Below are 22680 nucleotides of genomic sequence, written 5' to 3'. Positions count from 1 at the left end.
CCGTGCCACCCTCCACTGTGACCCCGTGCCACCCCCCACTGTGACCCCGTGCCGCCCTCCACTGTGACCCCGTGCCACCCCCCACTGTGTCCCCGTGCCACCCTCCACTGTGTCCCCGTGCCACCCTCCACTGTGTCCCCGTGCCACCCCCACTGTGACCCCGTGCCACCCCCCACTGTGACCCCGTGCCACCCTCCACTGTGTCCCCGTGCCACCCTCCACTGTGTCCCCGTGCCACCCCCCACTGTGTCCCCGTGCCACCCTCCACTGTGTCCCCGTGCTGCCCCCCACTGTGTCCCCGTGCCACCCTCCACTGTGTCCCCGTGCCACCCTCCACTGTGTCCCCGTGCCACCCTCCACTGTGTCCCCGTGCTGCCCCCCACTGTGTCCCCGTGCCGCCCCCCCCACTGTGTCCCCGTGCCACCCTCCACTGTGCCCCCGTACCGCCCCCCCTCACTGTGTCCCCGTGCCACCCCCCACTGTGTCCCCGTGCCACCCCCCACTGTGTCCCCGTGCCACCCCCCCCCACTGTGTCCCCGTGCCACCCCCCACTGTGTCCCCGTGCCACCCCCCACTGTGTCCCCGTGCCGCCCTCCACTGTGTCCCCGTGCCGCCCTCCACTGTGTCCCCGTGCCACCCTCCACTGTGTCCCCGTGCCACCCCCCACTGTGTCCCCGTGCCACCCTCCACTGTGTCCCCGTGCTGCCCCCCACTGTGTCCCCGTGCCACCCTCCACTGTGTCCCCGTGCCACCCTCCACTGTGTCCCCGTGCCACCCTCCACTGTGTCCCCGTGCCACCCCCCACTGTGTCCCCGTGCTGCCCCCCACTGTGTCCCCGTGCCACCCCCCACTGTGACCCCGTGCCGCCCTCCACTGTGTCCCCGTGCTGCCCCCCACTGTGTCCCCGTGCCACCCCCCACTGTGTCCCCGTGCCGCCCTCCACTGTGTCCCCGTGCTGCCCCCCACTGTGTCCCCGTGCCGCCCCCCACTGTGACCCCGTGCTACCCCCCACTGTGACCCCGTGCACCCCCCACTGTGACCCCGTGCCACCCTCCACTGTGCCCCCGTGCCACCCTCCACTGTGTCCCCGTGCCGCCCTCCATTGTGTCCCCGTGCCACCCTCCACTGTGTCCCCGTGCCACCCTCCACTGTGTCCCCGTGCCACCCTCCACTGTGTCCCCGTGCCACCCCCCACTGTGTCCCCGTGCCGCCCCCCACTGTGTCCCCGTGCCGCCCCCCACTGTGTCCCCGTGCCACCCTCCACTGTGACCCCGTGCCACCCTCCACTGTGTCCCCGTTCCCCCACTGTGACCCCGTGCCACCCTCCACTGTGACCCCGTGCCACCCTCCACTGTGTCCCCGTGCCACCCCCCACTGTGTTCCCGTGCCACCCTCCACTGTGTCCCCGTGCCACCCCCCACTGTGTCCCCGTGCCACCCTCCACTGTGCCCCCGTGCCACCCTCCACTGTGACCCCGTGCCGCCCTCCACTGTGACCCCGTGCCGCCCTCCACTGTGACCCCGTTTCTCCACTGTGACGCCGTGCCACCCTCCATTGTGTCCCCGTGCCACCCCCCCCCACTGTGTCCCCGTGCCGCCCCCCACTGTGTCCCCGTGCCGCCCTCCACTGTGTCCCCGTGCCGCCCCCCACTGTGTCCCCGTGCCACCCTCCACTGTGACCCCGTGCCACCCTCCACTGTGTCCCCGTGCCACCCCCCCACTGTGACCCCGTGCCACCCTCCACTGTGTCCCCGTGCCACCCTCCACTGGGTCCCCGTGCCACCCTCCACTGGGTCCCCGTGCCACCCTCCACTGGGTCCCTGTGCCGCCCTCCACTGTGACCCCGTGCCGCCCTCCACTGTGACCCCCTGCTGCCCCCCACTGTGTCCCCGTGCCACCCTCCACTGTGACCCCGTGCCACCCTCCCACTGTGTCCCCGTGCTGCCCCCCACTGTGTCCCCGTGCCACCCTCCACTGTGACCCCGTGCCACCCTCCCACTGTGTCCCCGTGCCACCCCCCACTGTGACCCCGTGCCGCCCTCCACTGTGACCCCGTGCCACCCTCCACTGTGACCCCGTGCCACCCTCCCACTGTGACCCCGTGCCACCATCCACTGTGACCCCGTGCCGCCCTCCACTGTGTCCCCGTGCCACCCCCCGCTGTGTCCCCGTGCCACCCTCCACTGTGTCCCCGTTCCTCCACTGTGACCCCGTGCCGCCCTCCACTGTGTCCCCGTGCCACCCCCCACTGTGTCCCCGTGCCGCCCTTCACTGTGTCCCCGTGCCACCCCCCCCACTGTGTCCCCGTGCCACCCCCCCCACTGTGTCCCCGTGCCACCCCCCTCCACTGTGACCCCGTGCTACCCCCCACTGTGTCCCCGTGCCACCCTCCACTGTGACCCCGTGCCGCCCCCCACTGTGTCCCCGTGCCACCCCCCACTGTGTCCCCGTGCCACCCCCCCCACTGTGACCCCGTGCCACCCCCCCCACTGTGTCCCCGTGCCACCCTCCACTGTGACCCCGTGCCGCCCCCCACTGTGTCCCCGTGCCCCCCCCACTGTGTCCCCGTGCCGCCCCCTACTGTGACCCCGTGCCACCCCCCACTGTGACCCCGTGCCGCCCCCCACTGTGACCCCGTGCCACCCCCCACTGTGTCCCCGTGCCCCCCCCACTGTGTCCCCGTGCCGCCCCCCACTGTGACCCCGTGCCGCCCCCCACTGTGTCCCCGTGCCCCCCCCCACTGTGTCCCCGTGCCGCCCCCCACTGTGTCCCCGTGCCACCCCCCACTGTGACCCCGTGCCACCCTCCACTGTGCCCCCGTGCCACCCCCCACTGTGTCCCCGTGCCCCCCCCACTGTGTCCCCGTGCCGCCCCCCACTGTGTCCCCGTGCCCCCCCCACTGTGTCCCCGTGCCGCCCCCCACTGTGTCCCCGTGCCGCCCCCCACTGTGTCCCCGTGCCGCCCCCCACTGTGTCCCCGTGCCACCCCCCCCACTGTGTCCCCGTGCCACCCCCCCCCACTGTGTCCCCGTGCCACCCTCCACTGTGTCCCCGTGCCACCCCCCACTGTGTCCCCGTGCCGCCCCCCCACTGTGCCCCCGTGCCACCCCCCCACTGTGTCCCCGTGCCGCCCCCCACTGTGTCCCCGTGCCGCCCCCCCACTGTGCCCCCGTGCCACCCCCCCACTGTGTCCCCGTGCCACCCCCACTGTGTCCCCGTTCCACCCTCCACTGTGTCCCCGTGCCACCCTCCACTGTGTCCCCGTGCCACCCTCCACTGTGTCCCCGTGCCACCCTCCACTGTGTCCCCGTGCCACCCTCCACTGTGTCCCCGTGCCACCCTCCACTGTGTCCCCGTGCCACCCTCCACTGTGTCCCCGTGCCACCCTCCACTGTGTCCCCGTGCCGCCCCCCACTGTGACCCCGTGCCACCCCCCCCCCACTGTGTCCCCGTGCCGCCCCCCACTGTGTCCCCGTGCCCCCCCCACTGTGTCCCCGTGCCACCCCCCCACTGTGACCCCGTGCCACCCTCCACTGTGTCCCCGTGCCACCCCCCACTGTGACCCCGTGCCACCCTCCACTGTGACCCCGTGCCGCCCCCCACTGTGACCCCGTGCCACCCTCCACTGTGACCCCGTGCCGACCTCCACTGTGTCCCCGTGCCACCCTCCACTGTGTCCCCGTGCCACCCTCCACTGTGTCCCCGTGCCACCCTCCACTGTGTCCCCGTGCCACCCTCCACTGTGACCCCGTGCCACCCTCCACTGTGTCCCCGTGCCACCCTCCACTGTGACCCCGTGCCACCCTCCACTGTGACCCCGTGCCCCCCTCCACTGTGTCCCCGTGCCACCCCCCCCCCACTGTGTCCCCGTGCCACCCCCCACTGTGTCCCCGTGCCACCCCCCCACTGTGTCCCCGTGCCACCCCCACTGTGTTCCCGTGCCACCCCCCCCACTGTGTCCCCGTGCCACCCTCCACTGTGTCCCCGTGCCACCCTCCACTGTGCCCCCGTACCGCCCTCCACTGTGTCCCCGTGCCACCCTCCACTGTGTCCCCGTGCCACCCCCCACTGTGTCCCCGTTCCTCCACTGTGACCCCGTGCCACCCTCCACTGTGTCCCCGTGCCGCCCTCCACTGTGTCCCCGTGCCACCCCCCACTGTGTCCCCGTGCCACCCCCCACTGTGACCCCGTGCCACCCCCCCACTGTGCCCCCGTGCCACCCTCCACTGTGTCCCCGTGCTACCCCACACTGTGTCCCCGTGCCACCCCCCACTGTGTCCCCGTTCCTCCACTGTGACCCCGTGCCACCCTCCACTGTGTCCCCGTGCCGCCCCCCACTGTGTCCCCGTGCCACCCTCCACTGTGCCCCCGTACCGCCCTCCACTGTGCCCCCGTGCCACCCTCCACTGTGACCCCGTGCCGCCCTCCACTGTGACCCCGTGCCACCCTCCACTGTGTCCCCGTGCCGCCCTCCACTGTGTCCCCGTGCCGCCCTCCACTGTGTCCCCGTGCCACCCTCCACTGTGACCCCGTGCCACCCCCCCCACTGTGTCCCCGTGCCACCCCCCACTGTGTCCCCGTGCTACCCCCCACTGTGCCGCCGTGCCACCCCCCACTGTGACCCCGTGCCACCCTCCACTGTGTCCCCGTGCCACCCTCCACTGTGTCCCCGTGCCACCCTCCACTGTGACCCCGTGCCACCCTCCACTGTGTCCCCGTGCCGCCCTCCACTGTGCCCCCGTACCGCCCCCCTCACTGTGTCCCCGTGCCCCCCCCTCACTGTGTCACCGTGCCCCCCCCACTGTGTCCCCGTGCCCCCCCCTCACTGTGTCCCCGTGCCACCCCCTCACTGTGTCCCCGTGCCCCCCCACTGTGTCCCCGTGCCCCCCCCCTCCACTGTGACCCCGTGCCGCCCCCCCCACTGTGTCCCCGTGCTGCCCCCCACTGTGTCCCCGTGCCACCCCCCACTGTGTCCCCGTGCCCCCCCACTGTGTCCCCGTGCCACCCCCCACTGTGTCCCCGTGCCCCCCCACTGTGTCCCCGTTCCACCCCCTCACTGTGTCCCCGTGCCCCCCCACTGTGTCCCCGTGCCCCCCCCTCCACTGTGACCCCGTGCCGCCCCCCCCACTGTGTCCCCGTGCCACCCCCCACTGTGTCCCCGTGCCACCCCCCACTGTGTCCCCGTGCCACCCCCCACTGTGTCCCCGTGCCGCCCTCCACTGTGTCCCCGTGCCACCCTCCACTGTGTCCCCGTGCCACCCTCCACTGTGTCCCCGTGCCACCCCCCACTGTGTCCCCGTTCCTCCACTGTGTCCCCGTGCCCCCCCCCCCACTGTGACCCCGTGCCACCCTCCACTGTGACCCCGTGCCACCCCCCACTGTGTCCCCGTGCCGCCCCCCACTGTGTCCCCGTGCCACCCTCCACTGTGCCCCCGTACCGCCCTCCACTGTGCCCCCGTGCCACCCTCCACTGTGACCCCGTGCCGCCCTCCACTGTGACCCCGTGCCACCCTCCACTGTGTCCCCGTGCCGCCCTCCACTGTGTCCCCGTGCCGCCCTCCACTGTGTCCCCGTGCCACCCTCCACTGTGACCCCGTGCCACCCCCCCCACTGTGTCCCCGTGCCACCCTCCACTGTGCCCCCGTACCGCCCCCCCTCACTGTGTCCCCGTGTCCCCCCCTCACTGTGTCCCCGTTCCACCCCCTCACTGTGTCCCCGTGCCCCCCCCACTGTGTCCCCGTGCCGCCCTCCACTGTGACCCCGTGCCGCCCCCCCCCCACTGTGTCCCTGCGCAGCTCCTAATGTGGCTTCAAAATCAAATTATTTTCTTCAGGGAGCTTGTGACCTTATTCTTCTTCCCAAAGGGGCCGCCTCTACTCCTTGATATTTTTATTAATTTGAAAATTGCACAATCATTCTGCCGGTTTGTTTATTCCTTCTTGTATTTACCAACCGTCCTCTGTGAATGATAGAAACCTACATCGCAGAAAGTGTGCCTCTGTCAAAGAAGAATGGTGGTTATTCCCACTCCCATGCATTTTCTCCTCAATCCTGTCAATTCGTCATGAAATCCCAGCATTGCTCATCACTCCCAGTGAAACCACTGAGCGTTCTATGTTAAATAGCCGGGGGTTATCCCAACAGAACGAGGACAGGAACACCCCCAACATTCAGGCCGATGGTGGAGGTGGAGGGAGGGGGAGTCCCGGTCGAGCATAAAATCCTGGTCATTATCCCCTAATGCCATGAACCACCATTTTCATAATAAGCCTCCCATGTGACACTTTCCCAAATGTCTTCTCAAAATTATTTTCCAGAATACCTTCTCCTGTATCTTGATCAACCTTCTCTGTTGCCTCATCAAAAACTTCAATCAAGTTAGTCACACTCGATTGACTTTAACAAATCCATGCTGGCTCCCTTTGATTAACCCAAGCCTTCCAAATTAATGTTTATATTGTTCCTGATAATGTTTTCCAACAAAATAAAAACAGAAGATGCCAGTAATATTCAGCAAGTCTGAACGCATCTGTGAAGAGAGAAACAGAGTTCATCATTCAAGTCAAGGAACTTCCATTAAAAACTCTTCTGAGGAAAGGTCCTTGACTTGAAACATTAACTATTTCTCTCCCTCCAGACGCTGACAGACCAGCTGAGCATTAGAACATAGAACGATACAGCGCAGTACAGGCCCTTCGGCCCTCGATGTTGCACCGACATGGAAAAAAAACTAAAGGCCATCTAACCTACACTATGCCCTTATCATCCATATGCTTATCCAATAAACTTTTAAATGCCCTCAATGTTGGCGAGTTCACTACTGTTGCAGGTAGGGCATTCCACGGCCTCACCACTCTTTGTGTAAAAAACCCGCCTCTGACCTCTGTCCTATATCTATTACCCCTCAATTTAAGGCTATGTCCCCTCGTGCTAGCCACCCCCATCCGCGGGAGAAGGCTCAGATTTCCAGCAATTTCTCTTTTTATTTCAGATTTCCAGCATTTGTTATATTTTGGTTTTGGTTTCCAGTGACGCTCCTACCGTTAGGCTGATTACTTTGTAGTTTCTGCTTTAACTCGCCCCCCTTTATTGAATAATGGTCAAACCATTGCCGTCCTCTGCCACTACTCTTGGATCCTATGGAGATTTGACAATTGTGACCTCTTTTCCTTCTTTCAGCACCTGCAATACATTCCATCTGGACCAGGTGACTTACCAACTTTCAGGAACGATCATCTTTCCAGAACATTTTGTCCATCTGTTTGTATCCTGTCCATAACTTTCCCTCCCGCTCTTTCAGTGTCACCTTCATCTCATCCACTCGCTCTGTGAGTCAGACGCACAATACTTACTATCATTTCAATGGCCTCAACATCCAGATTTCACGTTGAAAAGGCCCAACCTTTTCTGGGATAAATCATTCTGCTTTATTTCTGAAATGTTTTCGAGTTCAGTTCAGTTTTTCTGAGATTCCCACACTCAATTTTCCAATTCCGTCTTAAAGGTTCCATAAACTTCCTGCTTGTGAACTGGATTTTTCCCCAATATTCGTCAGAAGTCTCCTTTTTTCTGTTTTCTTTCAACTTTCATTCCCTTTGTCTCCCAAGGTGCACACGTGTTCGATGCTGCACCTTCTCCCTGGGAAGGACATGCCTAGTTTGTAACTGAATGTTAACATGTAATCGTTCATCTACCGTCTCTTCCATATTTTCTTTGTGTACTTGTGGATACAATCCATCTGGACCAGGGGTCTTATCCTCTTTAAGTCTGATTTGTTTATCAATTATTTCCCTCCCTTTCTATTTTAAATATCTTTATATAGAACATAGAACAGTACAGCACAGAACAGGCCCTTCGGCCCTCGATGTTGTGCCGAGCAATGATCACCCTACTTAAACCCACGTGACCCGTATACCCGTAACCCAACAATCCCCCCATTAACCTTACACTACGGGCAATTTAGCATGGCCAATCCACCTGACCCGCACATCTTTGGACTGTGGGAGGAAACCGGAGCACCCAGAGGAAACCCACGCACACACGGGGAGGACGTGCAGACTCCGCACAGACAGTGACCCAGCCGGGAATCGAACCTGGGACCCTGGAGCTGTGAAGCATTTATGCTAACCATCATGCTACCGTGTTGCCCACTCTTTTATTGCTCGTCCTACCTCACTCTGTCCAAGGCGATTTCTACTGACAAGTCCTGTATAGTTTAATAACTTCCTCAATCACCCTGACACCCAAAACCTTTCAATGTCACAATATAAACCAATCACAACATTTACTTCAACATATTTCTCATTTCCATCCAAAATCAGATTTAGCACCAAAATGGTTCACAGAACATGGAAATCCTGGAGATCAAATCATCGGGTTCAGTTTGGATTCTGACTGTCTGTTTGCAAAGGTTCCAATTGAATTTTCAGGCATGACCATATAATTTGTGTATCATGATCTGTGTTTGACTTGACCTCTCTATGACCTTGCAGGGGGAGAAAGGACCCCAGGGTCCTGCTGGCCGCGATGGAGTTCAGGGTCCAGTCGGTTTGCCGGGACCCGCTGGCCCTCAGGGTCCTCCAGGGGAAGATGGTGACAAGGTGAGTCAATGTTTATTGGTCCTTTTCCATATTCCTCCTTGCGATGTGAGCCACTGCAGCCGGTGTAGTGAGGACAAGAGGAGGAGGCCCAGCCTCTCAAACTCATTTAACCAGATATAGGATGATTGGAGGAGAGGCATTCCCCTGTTCAGTCAGAGAGTGACTGATCACAACATTGTTCCCTCGCTCTCCATATCTCTTAATAACAAATAAAAACCTGAGGATATACTTTCTATCGACCCTATTATATTATTTTATTATTTTAAACACCTTAAATCTTCTGAAGTTAAGTCAATCTGTCCATTCTACCCAAGCAATTTAATTAATATATCATTGCTGAATTTCAGCCTCCAAACCCAAGCTGTCCTTCCTGATGTGCAGCGGGTAGAATTGACCCCGGTTTTTGCAGATGCCTCATCCGTGCCCATGTCATTGAAGCTTGTTGCTGAATCTGGAGGGTGAAGGACAAATACCTCATACTGTCCCTGACCACTCTGTGTGGAAACATTGCTTTGCAGATATTTATTGAGACATGGGGAGGGATCCCATACAATCCCTGCACAAGGACGTCATTTTTCAATCCTAGGATTATTCTCCCATTCCGGAGTTATTCTCTAATCCCAGAATCATTCTCCAATCCCAGGATTATGTTCCAATCCAATGAGATTCCAGGAAGGTATGTCGCCTCCCTGGTGCAAGGGTCAAGGATGTCTCGGAGCAGCTGCAGTGCATTCTGGGGGGAGGGGGAGGGAGGGAGGTGCACAGCCAACTGTCCTGGTGGATATAGGCACCAATGATATGGGTAAAAAATGGGATGAGGTCCAACAAAGATGCTACTACTACAACATGCTACTACTTTACCCTAACTCCATGCATAATGATGTATCACATTAAGGGTAAAGTAGCAGCATGGATAGAGGATTGGTTAATTAATAGAAAGCAAAGAGTGGGGATTAATGGGTGTTTCTCTGGTTGGCAATCGGTAGCTAGTGGTGTCCCTCAGGGATCCGTGTTGGGCCCACAATTGTTCACAATTTACATAGATGATTTGGAGTTGGGGACCAAGGGCAATGTGTCCAAGTTTGCAGATGACACTAAGATGAGTGGTAAAGCGAAAAGTGCAGAAGATACTGGAAGTCTGCAGAGGGATTTGGATAGGTTAAGTGAATGGGCTCGGGTCTGGCAGATGGAATACAATGTTGAGAAATGTGAGGTTATCCATTTTGGTAGGAATAACAGCAAAAGGAATTCCTATTTAAATGATTAAATATTAAAGCATGCCACTGTGCAGAGAGACCTGGGTGTGCTAGTGCACGAGTCACAGAAAGTTGGTTTGCAGGTGCAACAGGTGATTAAGAAGGCAAATGGAATTTTGTCCTTCATTGCTAGAGGGATGGAGTTTAAGACCAGGGTGTTTATGCTGCAATTGTATAAGGTGTTAGTGAGGCCACACCTGGAGTATTGTGTTCAGTTTTGGTCTCCTTACCTGAGAAAGGACGTACTGGCGCTGGAGGGTGTGCAGAGGAGATTCACTAGGTTAATCCCAGAGTTTAAGGGGTTGGATTACGAGGAGAGGTTGAGTAAACAGGGACTGTACTTGTTAGAATTTAGAAGGATGTGGGGAGGGATCTTATAGAAATATATAAAATTATGAAGGGAGTAGTTAGGATAGATGTGGGCAGGTTGTTTCCACTGGCGGGTGACAGCAGAACTAGGGGACATAGCCTCAAAATAAGGGGAAGTAGATTTAGGAGGAACTTCTTCACCCAAAGTGTTGTGAATCTATGGAATTCCTTGCCCAGTGAAGCAGTTGAGGCTCCTTCATTACATGTTTTTAAGGTAGAGATAGATAGTTTTTTGAAGAATAAAGGGATTAAGGGTTATGGTGTTCGGGCCGGAAAGTGGAGACGAGTCCACAAAAGATCAGCCATGATCTCATTGAATGGCGGAGCAGGCTCGAGGGGCCAGATGGCCGACTCCTGCTCCTATTTCTTATGTTCTTATGATTACTCTCCAATTCAGGAGTTATGTTCCAATCATGGAATCATTCTCCAATCCCAGGATTATTTTCCAATCCCATCATTAATCTCACACAGACACGTTGATATGAAAGTTAAATCTTTTCCAGCGATGGTTGAATCCCATTCGGATCACACTCTCGGATTGAGGGCCTAAAGCGGACGGGATCATGATTAAAATTTCATTCTTCCCTTCCACAGGGTGAGGTTGGAGAACCCGGTCAAAAAGGCACCAAAGGAGGGAAAGGTGAACATGTGAGTGGCCGGATTTATTCCTTTCTGTTGCTTTTCCTGATGTTGCTCCGTCTCTGGAATAATTTACAAACACCCATCAGCATCTCGCAAAGTGATTCACACAACTGAGGAATTTTGAAACCGGGTCATTGTTGTGATGTAAGATTTGTGCCACATCAATAATCCCAACGGGATACCAGCAAGACACCTGATATTGGGACGAAGGCAGCAAGATAAATATTGATCCGGACAATGGAAATAATGGTGCTAATCCTCTTTGAGCGAGTGGATATGGGATCGTTCACATCCTCTGAGAGGGCGAGAGGGCTTGGATTGATGTATCATCAGAAAGAATGTTCCTCCCTCAGTACTGACCCTCTGACAGTGCAGCACTCCCTCAGTACTGACCCTCTGACAGTGCAGCACTCCCTCAGTACTGACCCTCTGACAGTGCAGCACTCCCTCAGTACTGACCCTCTGACAGTGCAGCACTCCCTCAGTACTGACCCTCTGACAGTGCGGCACCCCCTCAGTACTGACCCTCTGACAGTGCAGCACTCCCTCAGTACTGACCCTCTGACAGTGCGGCACTCCCTCAGTACTGACCCTCTGACAGTGCGGCACTCCCTCAGTACTGACCCTCTGACAGTGCGGCACTCCCTCAGTACTGACCCTCTGACAGTGCGGCACTCCCTCAGTACTGACCCTCTGACAGTGCAGCACTCCCTCAGTACTGACCCTCTGACAGTGCAGCACTCCCTCAGTACTGACCCTCTGACAGTGCGGCACTCCCTCAGTACTGACCCTCTGACAGTGCAGCACTCCCTCAGTACTGACCCTCTGACAGTGCGGCACTCCCTCAGTACTGACCCTCTGACAGTGCAGCACTCCCTCAGTACTGACCCTCTGACAGTGCGGCACTCCCTCAGTACTGACCCTCTGACAGTGCAGCACTCCCTCAGTACTGACCCTCTGACAGAGCAGCACTCCCTCAGTACTGACCCTCTGACAGTGCAGCACTCCCTCAGTACTGACCCTCTGACAGTGGGGCACTCCCTTAGTACTGACCCTCTGACAGTGCGGCACTCCCTCAGTACTGACCGTCTGACAGTGCGGCACTCCCTCAGTACTGACCCTCTGACAGTGCGGCGCTCCCTCAGTACTGACCCTCTGACAGCGCGGCACTCCCTCAGTACTGACCCTCTGACAGTGCAGCGCTCCCTCAGTACTGACCCTCTGACAGTGCGGCATTCCCTCAGTACTGACCCTCTGACAGTGCGGCACTCCCTCAGTACTGACCCTCTGACAGTGCAGCACTCCCTCAGTACTGACCCTCTGACAGTGCGGCACTCCCTCAGTACTGACCCTCTGACAGTGCAGCACTCCCTCAGTACTGACCCTCTGACAGTGCGGCACTCCCTCAGTACTGACCCTCTGACAGTGCGGCACTCCCTCAGAACTGACCCTCTGACAGTGCAGCACTCCCTCAGTACTGACCCTCTGACAGTACAGCACTCCCTCAATACTGACCCTCTGACAGTGCAGCACTCCCTCAGTACTGACTCTCTGACAGTGCAGCACTCCCTCAGTACTGACCCTCTGACAGTGCAGCACTCCCTCAGTACTGACCCTCTGACAGTGCGGCACTCCCTCAGTACTGACTCTCTGACAGTGCAGCACTCCCTCAGTACTGACCCTCTGACAGTGCAGCACTCCCTCAGTACTGACCCTCTGACAGTGCAGCACTCCCTCAGTACTGACCCTCTGACAGTGCGGCACTCCCTCAGTACTGACCCTCTGACAGTGCGGCACTCCCTCAGTACTGACCCTCTGACAGTGCGGCACTCCCTCAGTACTGACCCTCTGGCAGTGCGGCACTCCCCCAGTACTGACCCTCTGACAGTGCGGCACTCCCTCAGTACTGACCCTCTGACAATGCGGCACTCCCTCAGTACTGACCCTCTGACAGTGCGGCACTCCCACAGTACTGACCCTCTGACAGTGCGGCACTCCCTCAGTACTGACCCTCTGACAGTGCAGCACTCCCTCAGTACTGACCCTCTGACAGTGCAGCCCTCCCTCAGTACTGACCCTCTGACAGTGCAGCACTCCCTCAGTACTGACCCTCTGACAGTGCAGCACTCCCTCAGTACTGACCCTCTGACAGTGCAGCACTCCCTCAGTACTGACCCTCTGACAGTGCGGCACTCCCTCAGTACTGACCCTCTGACAGTGCAGCACTCCCTCTGTACTGGCCCTCTGACAGTGCGGCACTCCCTCAGTACTGAGCTGGAATGTGTGCTCAGGTCTATGCTGTGTGTCTTGCTACCTGACATTCTGCCTCTCAGGCTATGTGCTGACCTCAGTCTGATTCAGACTGATTGTCTGAACAGGGAGTTTGACTTTCCACATTTCAATTTCTTAAATTATATTTGTGTCTGAGATTATTGCATTTGATCTCTCTCAGACATAACAGGATGCTGTTTGAATCCTGAATTTAATCCTGTTTGTACACATTGGCCCCTTTTCTCGCTCTGTGTAACGCTGCCATTTCATTCTCTCCTGATCAAAGCTGACCTCTCCTGAGGTCAACTCCTGCTTCACCCGAAAGCAACTCAGCATCGGCTGTTTTGTTTCTTTGGGTTGGTCACCAGTGTTTGTCCTGCCAGACGCTTGCATTTCCGGATTCTGTTTCTGCTGTTCTCTGTTATTCGAACTCAGGCTCATCAATTCTCTTCTATCTCCCTGTGCAGGGACCTCCTGGGCCTCATGGTCTCCAAGGACCCATTGGACAACCTGGGCCAGCAGTAAGTAAATTGCTATATTGCACCTGGAGATTATTGAACAAGACCAGCTCAGACTGTGCCTGGCATTAAATCCGATTGTGACAGATCTCCCTCTGAGCTTCATCTGTTTATCTTGGTTCACCCTCTCTTCATAACTCCAACCTAATAATAATCTTAAATTGAATATCTCCAATTGACCCAGGATTGAAGGAAGGAATTCCCTCCCCTCGGAATGGGGAAGTCCTTCCCGAATATCCTGGCTCTCACTGGGAGGTTCCGCCCCTTTTCTGATTGCCCCTTCCCCCAGACCAAGAACCAAGCAAATCGTCCATTAGATCGCTCCCTAACTGAATTAACTCCAGTGAATAAAACACCCGTCTCTACAACCGCATAATTTAACCTCATAATCTAATTGATTAAGTCTCGGAGAATGGAAAAAATGCTAACTCGCTGTGTAAAAAACATTCTCCTCATCTCCCCCTCTGCTACTTTTACCCATTCTCTTCAATCTGTGTCCCTCTGGTTCCCCTCCCTCCTCTCACTGAAACACTTTCTCCTCATTTACTCCATCAAAACCCTTCCTGATTTTGAACACCTCTCTTTGTAAGGGTCACGACAAATCCACACCAAGTTTGTTGAAGTAAAAACTTACTTTATTTTACAATAACTATTATGTACAGTTCCAGTAGTTCCCTCCTGGGTCTTCACCAGTTGATGCTTTACTGGCCGACTCTATTTATACAAGCAAAAACATAGTTAAAGGTCCCCTTTATCTGGGGAGCTCGTATTCTGCACAATCCATGGGATAGTTAATCATTCCTACCCTGGAAGGCCCGTGCGGGTTAGAACACCTCGATTAAATCTCCTCTGAACCTTCTCTGCTCCAAGGGGAACAATCCCAGTTTCTCCAGTCTCTCCACATTAACTGAAATCCCTCATCCCTGCTCCCATTCCAGTAAATCCCCTCCGCACCCTCTCCAAGGCCGTGACATCCTTCCCAAAGTGTCGAGCCCAGAGCTGGACTCAATCCCCCAGCTGGGGTCTAACCAGTGATTTGTCAAGATTTACCAAAACTTTCTTGGTGTTATACTCTGTCACTCTATTAACAAAACTAAGAGTCTCGATGCTCTTAAACATTTCTGGAATCTTCCTGATTGGGGACTGGAGGTTTGAATTGTCCCTCTTCGGATCCACCTTTTCCTGATTTAACTCTGATCGTTCCATCATTGTGTGTTGACTGCAGCCCCTGTGGTTTGTTTTATTTGTTAGGGAGGAGATGGAGAGCCGGGCCCTAGAGGACAGCAGGGAATGTTCGGACAGAAAGGTGACGAAGGATCACGTGGATTCCCTGGGCCACCAGGACCAATCGGCCTTCAGGTAAATTGCACAACAGCAACTTACATCAACACCTTCAATAACTCAGAGAGACACGGGGCAGGAGCTTTGTCCAATTAAATTTAACACTGAGCGAAGGAAGGAAACATTATGACAGGTGACCCGAAATGTGATCAAAGAGTGAGGATTTGAGGTGGAGAGAGGGGAGGAGAGGCAGAGTCGGTTTATGGAGTGAATTTCAGAGCTTCGAAAATTAGCAGCTGACAGTAGGGCTGCCGGTGATGGATTGATGGAGCCCAGGGGCCAGAAATGGAGGAACGCAGAGAGACAAATATAGGAGGAGGTTAAAGAGATAGGGAGGGTGCAGGGTCTGGAGGAGGTTACAGAGATAGGGAGGGGTGTAGGGTCTGGAGGAGGTTATAGAGATGGGGAGGGGTGTAGGGTCTGGAGGAGGTTTCAGAGATAGGGAGGGGTGTAGGGGGCTGGAGGAGGTTTCAGAGATAGGGAGGGGTGTAGGGTCTGGAGGAGGTTTCAGAGATAGGGAGGGGTGTAGGGTCTGGAGGAGGTTTCAGAGATAGGGAGGGGTGTAGGGTCTGGAGGAGGTTACAGAGATAGGGAGGGGTGTAGGGTCTGGAGGAGGTTACAGAGATAGGGAGGGGTGTAGGGTCTGGAGGAGGTTACAGAGATAGGGAGGGGGTGTAGGGTCTGGAGGAGGTTACAGAGATAGGGAGGGTGCAGGGTCTGGAGGAGGTTACAGAGATAGGGAGGGGGTGTCGGGGGCTGGAGGAGGTTACAGAGATAGGAAGGGGTGTAGGGTCTGGAGGAGGTTACAGAGATAGGGAGGGGTGCAGGAAATGGAGGAGGTTACAGAGATAGGGAGCGGTGTAGGGTCTGGAGGAGGTTACAGAGATAGGGAGGGGGTGTAGGGTCTGGAGGAGGTTATAGAGATAGGGAGGGGTGTAGGGTCTGGAGGAGGTTACAGAGATAGGGAGGGGTGTAGGGTCTGGAGGAGGTTACAGAGATAGGGAGGGGTGTAGGGTCTGGAGGAGGTTATAGAGATAGGGAGGGGTGTAGGGGCTGGAGGAGGTTACAGAGATAGGGAGGGTGCAGGGTCTGGAGGAGGTTACAGAGATAGGGAGGGGTGTAGGATCTGGAGGAGGTTACAGAGATAGGGAGGGTGCAGGGTCTGGAGGAGGTTACAGAGATAGGGAGGGGTGTTGGGTCTGGAGGAGGTTACAGAGATAGGGAGGGGGTGTAGGGGGCTGGAGGGGGTTACAGAGATAGGGAAGGGGTGTAGGGTCTGGAGGAGGTTACAGAGATAGGGAGGGGTGTAGGGGCTGGAGGAGGTTACAGAGATAGGGAGGGGTGTTGGGTCTGGAGGAGGTTACAGAGATAGGGAGAGGTGTAGGGGCTGGAGGAGGTTACAGAGATAGGGAGGGGTGTTGGGTCTGGAGGAGGTTACAGAGATAGGGAGGGGGTGTAGGGTCTGGAGGACGTTGCAAACCAGTGTATACTGTACACTGTATATATTCCACTCCTCAGGGCTGCTCAGCATGGTGGGGCAGCACTGGTCACCACTCCCATTTAGTGTGGCTTGTAGTTGCTTGTCCTTTGACTGGCCTTCGGCCTTCACCTCTTTGAGGCGGGAGAGCCACCCGCAGAGATTGGGCATTAACATTGCTCCCAGCGTGAACTTGCTGTGGGCAGCTGTTAGCATCAAAGCTCCTCCTGTGTTTATGGCTCAGTTCAGGAGGTGAGTGAGGAGGGTCTGGGTGCCGGTATAATCCAGCCCTGTGATTGGTCAACTGTGTTCGGAGTAAAATGCTGACAAAAGTGCATTTCATCAATGAATTAATTAGTATTGATCTTTAATTTGTTTCCCTTCTATTTTAATAAATTGAAAAGCATTTAGTAATAAGTTGGAGATGAAGTCAGGAGCAGAGAGCAGTTTGTAATTTGTTGGGTCAATAACCAAGGTTAATTAGATGTTCTGTCTGCCAATAAGGTCACGGAGGACTTGCACTGAGTCGTTCAAAAAAAAGATAGTTTATTTTCTATTACATACATCACAGGGTGGGGCCCGGTTTAGCTCAGTGGGCTGGACAGCTGGTCAGAGCGAGGCCAGCAGCGTGGGTTCAATCCCCGTACCGGCTGAGGTTATCCATGAAGGCCCCACCTTCTCAACCTAGCCCCTCGCCTGAGGTGTGGTGACCATCAGGTTAAACCCCCACCAGTCAGCTCTCCCCCCTCTAAGGGGAAAGCAGCCTATGGTCATCTGGGACTGTGGCCACTTTGCCTTACATCGCAGAGTAGATACCAACTGGGTCGGCCTTGCCAGTGCCTAACTGGCCATCTTCATAGACCTGACAGCTAGACATTGTTCAGAGGTCCCTACCCCCATATCGGGGGAGCTCGCATCCTGCAAGGTTCACGGGAAAGTCTATCGTTCACACCCCGCAAGATACGGGGATATAACAACACCTAAGATGTTGTTATATCGGGAGATGCTCTTACAGATCAGACATAAATCAGAATCGGCACTGAGATGTCTGATTTGATTATTTTGAGATGTCAGACCAGAACATACATTTCTTTCATCAACTCCTTTACCTTTGTTCAACAATGCTGAACAATCAGTCTCCAGGAAGCAGCCTGCGAGAGAGTTCCTCTGCGTCCTGTCTAACCCTCACTGGGATACCTTGTGAAACGTTCTCAGTCAGAGAGAATTAGTCTCATTTATAAATCACGGGTTAGACCCCAGCTGGGGGATTGTCTCCAATTCTGGGCTCCACACTTTAGGGAGGATGTCACGGCCTTGGAGAGGGTGTGGAGGGGATTTATGAAAAATGAAATGAAAATCGCTTATTGTCACGAGTAGGCTTCAATGAAGTTACTGTGAAAAGCCCCTAGTCACCACATTCCGGCGCCTGTTCGGGGAGGCTGGTACGGGAATGGGTACTGGAATGGGAGCAGGGATGAGGGATTTCAGTTAATGTGGAGAGACTGGAGAAACTGGGATTGTTCCCCTTGGAGCAGAGAAGGTTCAGAGGAGATTGAATCGAGATGTTCAAAATCAGCAAGAGTTTTGATGGAGTAAATGAGGAGAAAGTGTTTCAGTGACAGGAGGGAGGGGAACCAGAGGGACACAGATTGAAGAGAATGGGTAAAAGAAGCAGAGGGGGAGATGGGGAGAATGTTTTTTACCCAGCGAGTTGTTGTGATCTGGAAGGTGCTGTCTGACAGGGCGGTGGAAGCTGATTCAATAATAACTTTCCAAAGGGATTTGGATAAATAGTTGAGGGCTGTGGGGGAGAGACGGGGCTGTCGGAGCGATTAGATATTGTTCAAAGAGCCAGCACGGACACAGTAGGCTGAATGGCCTCTCTCTGCGTTGTGAGATTCAATCAGGAAGATTTTCCTTCCCTGTTTGCCGGGTGGGAAAGCTGGAGGTGACGGAGAATCCAACATGTGTCCCAGAATGGCTCACCCCCCCCCCCCACCCCCCCCCCACCATCCCCCCACCCACCACCCCCCCCCACCCCCCCACCATCCCCCCACCCCCCCACCCACCACCCCCCCCACCCCCCCACCCACCACCCCCCCCACCCCACCACCCCCCCCCCCCACCCCCCCACCATCCCCCACCCCCCCACCCCCACACCCCCCCCACCCCCCGCACCATCCCCCCACCATCCCCCCACCCCCCCACCCCCCCACCATCGCCCCACCCCCACCACCCCCCCACCCCCCCACCACACTGTCCCCCTCCCCACTGTCCCCAACCCCCCCCCCCACGGTTCCCCCGCCACTGTCTCCCCCCCCCACTGTCTCCCTCCACTGCCCCCCCAACTGTCCCCACCCCACCCCACTGCCCCCCCACTATCCCCCCCCCCCCACCCCCCACTATCTCTTCCCCCCCCCCCCCCCCCCCCCCCCCCACTGGCCGGCCTGAGTGAATACATTGTGAAAAGAGAAGATTTAGCTCTAAATCTTTGCTCTCCCTCCACATGTCCATGTGAAATGGCTGATTAGGGAGCCATGGATGACAGGTGGAATTGTGACACTAGCTAAGAGGAAAAAGGAAGTATACATAAGGTCTAGGCGACTGAAGACAGACGAGGCTTTGGAAGAATATCGGGAAAGTAGGACGAATCTCAAACGCGCAATAAAGAGGGCTAAAAGGGGTCATGAAATATCTTTGGCTAACAGGGTTAAGGAAAATCCCAAAGCCTTTTATTCATATATAAGGAGCAAGAGGGTAACTAGAGAAAGGATTGGCCCACTTAAAGACAAAAGAGGGAATTTATGCGTGGACTCAGAGGAAATGGGTGAGATTCTTAATGAGTACTTTGCATCGGTATTCACCAAAGTGAGGGACATGACGGATGTTGAGGCTAGGGTTGGATGTTTAAATACTCTAGGTCAAGTCGGCATAAGGAGGGAGGATGTGTTGGGTATTCTCAAAGGCACTAAGGTGGACAAGTCCCCAGGTCCGGATGGGATCTATCCCAGGTTACTGAGGGAAGTGAGAGAGGAAATAGCTGGGGCCTTAACAGACATCTTTGCAGCATCCTTGAATACGGGTGAGGTCCCGAAGGACTGGAGAATTGCTAATGTTTAAGAAGGGTAGCAGGGATAATCCAGGGAATTATAGACCGGTGAGCCTGACATCAGTGGTAGGGAAGCTGCTGGAGAAGGTACTGAGGGATAGGATCTATTCCCATTTGGAAGAAAATAGACTTATCAGCGATAGGCAACATGGTTTTGTGCAGGAAGGTCATGTCTCACCAACTTAATAGAATTCTTTGAGGAAGTGACAAAGTTGATTGATGAGGGAAGGGCTGTAGATGTCATATACATGGACTTCAGTAAGGCATTTGATAAGGTTCCCCATGGTAGGCTGCTGGAGAAAGTGAAGTCTCATGGGGTTCAATCCGGGCAAATGCGAGGTGATGCATTTTGGAAGATCCAATTCAAGAGCGGACTATATGGTCAATGGAAGAGTCCTGGGGAAAATTGATATACAGAGAGATCTGGGAGTTCAGGTCCATTGTACCCTGAAGGTGGCTGCGCAGGTCGATAGAGTGGTCAAGAAGACATACAGCATGCTTGCCTTCATCGGACGGGGTATTGAGTACAAGAGTTGGCAGGTCATGTTACAGTTGTATAGGACTTTGGTTAGGCCACATTTGGAATACTGCGTGCAGTTCTGGTCGCCACATTACCAGAGGGATGTGGATGCTTTGGAGAGGGTGCAGAGGAGGTTCACCAGGATGTTGCCTGGTATGGAGGGTGCTATCTATGAAGAGAGGTTGAGTAGACTAGGATTATTTTAATTAGAAAGACGGAGGTTGAGGGGGGACCTCATTGAGGTCCACAAAATCATGAGAGGTATGGACAGGGTGGATAGCAAGAAGCTTTTTCCCAGAGTGGGGGACTCAATTACTAGGGGTCACGAGTTCAAGGTGAGAGGGGAAAAGTTTAAGGGAGATATGTGTGGAAAGGTCTTTACGCAGAGGGTGGTGGGTGCCTGGAACCCATTGCCGGCGGAGGTGGTAGAGGCGGGCACGATAGCATCATTTAAGATGTATCTAGACAGATACATGAATGGGCAGGGAGCAGAGGGATACAGATCCTTAGAAAATAGGCGACAGTTTTAGATAAAGGATCTGGATCGGCGCAGGCTGGGAGGGCCGAAGGGCCTGTTCCTGTGCTGTAATTTTTCTTTGTTCTTTGTTCTTTCTTCTTAATGTAGTTTCATTTTGGGGATTCTGTTAGTTCCGTTCCGAAATCAGTGTTTTAGTATTGTGTCTCTGTCTGTGTCTGTGTCTGTCCGGAAAGCTTTATTGTGACTGTGTCTGTCTGGGAATCGTTATTGTGTCTGTGTCTGTATCTGTCCGGGAATCTTTATTGTGTCTGTGTCTGTCTGGGAATAGTTATTGTGTCTGTGTCTGTATCTGTGTCTGTCTGGGAGTAGTTATTGTGTCTGTATCTGTCTGGGAATCTTTATTGTGACTGTGTCTGTCTGGGAGTCTTTATTGTGTCTGTATCTGTGTCTGTGTCTGTCTGGGAGTCTTTATTGTGTCTGTATCTGTCTGGGAATCGTTATTGTGACTGTCTGTATCTGTGTCTGTCTGGGAATTGTTATTGTGTCTGTGTCTGTCTGGAAAGCTTTATTGTGTCTGTATCTGTCCGGGAATCTTTATTGTGACTGTGACTGTGTCTGTCTGGAAAGCTTTATTGCGTCTATATCTGTCTGGGAATCTGTATTTAATTATTCATGTAGAAATTAAAACAATTTGTTTTCTTCCAATTTTTCTCTTTTTCAATGATTTTAGGGTCTCCCAGGACCACCAGGTGAAAAGGGTGAGACGGGTGACGTTGGAGCCATGGTGAGTAAGATTCACCCACTCGGAGCCCCATTCCGTGCCCCCACCTCCATGCCCCCGACATGTCCATGCCCTGCTCTGTCTGTGCCCCGTGCCCCTGCTCCGTCATTGCCCCCGACACGCCCATAACCCGCTCCATCTGTGCCCCTGCTCCGTGTCCCCCATAACCCGCTCCATCTGTGCCCCTGCTCCGTGTCCCCCATAATCCCTGGGCCTCAGCCTGAGGTCAAAGGATGACCAATTGACTCTTGGCCAATCAGCTCACATCCCCGAGTCATAAGAACTAGGAGCAGGAGTAGGCCATCTGGCCCCTCGAGCCTGCTCTGCCATTCAATGAGATCATGGCTGATCTTTTGTGGACTCAGCTCCACTTTCCGGCCCGAACACCATAACCTTTAATCCCTTTATTCTTCAAAAACTATCTATCTTTACCTTAAAAACATTTAATGAAGGAGCCTCAACTGCTTCACTGGGCAAGGAATTCCATAGATTCACAACCCTTTGGGTGAAGAAGTTCCTCCTAAACTCAGTCCTAAATCTACTTCCCCTTATTTTGAGGCTATGCCCCCTAGTTCTGCTTTCACCCGCCAGTGGAAACAACCTGCCCGCATCTATCCTATCTATTCCCTTCATAATTTTAAATGTTTCTATAAGAACCCCCCCCCATCCTTCAATATTCTAACGAGTCACCATGCATCCAAACTCTGTTCTTGACCAATCAGATGAATGACAACCAGCTTGTCCAGGAGAATGAGTTTCTGACCAAAATAATCTGGATGTTTATCCGGTTACAGAAAAGAAAAAAAAACATTTTCTTTGCCTGATTTTTGGAATCAATCAGGTAAAATATTGGTGAAATTCAAGAACCCTTCCACATGAGGAATGTGGATTAAATATTCCCGATCTCCCAGTCTCCCGGTATTCCCACTGTGTCACTGATTGGATGGTCCTCCGATATCTCTGACTAGCGAGGCTGGGCCTAGAAACCCAGATTGGCTTTCTGTCTCAGCTACTGAGTTATTTAAATTTGGTATAATAATGTCACTGCTGATGGTTTTCACACAGGGACCTCCTGGGCCTCCGGGACCTCGCGGACCACAGGGCCCCAGTGGAGCTGATGTAAGTGGAAATAAAATTGAGTTTTATTGCCTTTTCTGTGAGAAATCTTCCCATTTAATTTGATATATTTAATTGGATGTATCTGATCTTCAGGGAGCCCAAGGCCCATCTGGTGGAGTTGGTTCTCCTGGCGGAGTCGGTGAGAAGGTGAGATATTTTGATTGAAATGCTCCGACCAATCACACATTTCAATTCCCTGAA

At 55.0% G+C, this 22680-nt stretch overlaps 1 protein-coding gene across 1 annotated transcript in view; it reads left to right on the top strand.

Annotated features, from left to right (window-relative positions):
- The window catches only part of col11a1a (collagen, type XI, alpha 1a), a 493146-nt gene that overhangs the window by 335414 nt on the left and 135052 nt on the right, over positions 1-22680 (top strand). Inside the window, exons 42-48 of the mRNA XM_038793410.1 lie at positions 8491-8598; positions 10818-10871; positions 13604-13657; positions 14906-15013; positions 21310-21363; positions 22426-22479; positions 22573-22626. Of these exons, the coding sequence (XP_038649338.1) occupies positions 8491-8598; positions 10818-10871; positions 13604-13657; positions 14906-15013; positions 21310-21363; positions 22426-22479; positions 22573-22626 (486 nt within the window). The remainder of the gene's footprint in view (positions 1-8490; positions 8599-10817; positions 10872-13603; positions 13658-14905; positions 15014-21309; positions 21364-22425; positions 22480-22572; positions 22627-22680) is intronic.

Source organism: Scyliorhinus canicula, chromosome 4, assembly GCF_902713615.1.
Source record: "Scyliorhinus canicula chromosome 4, sScyCan1.1, whole genome shotgun sequence".
Classification (NCBI taxonomy): domain Eukaryota; kingdom Metazoa; phylum Chordata; class Chondrichthyes; order Carcharhiniformes; family Scyliorhinidae; genus Scyliorhinus; species Scyliorhinus canicula.
Note: the sequence above shows the minus strand (reverse complement) of the source record. Positions and strands in the feature narration are given on the sequence as shown.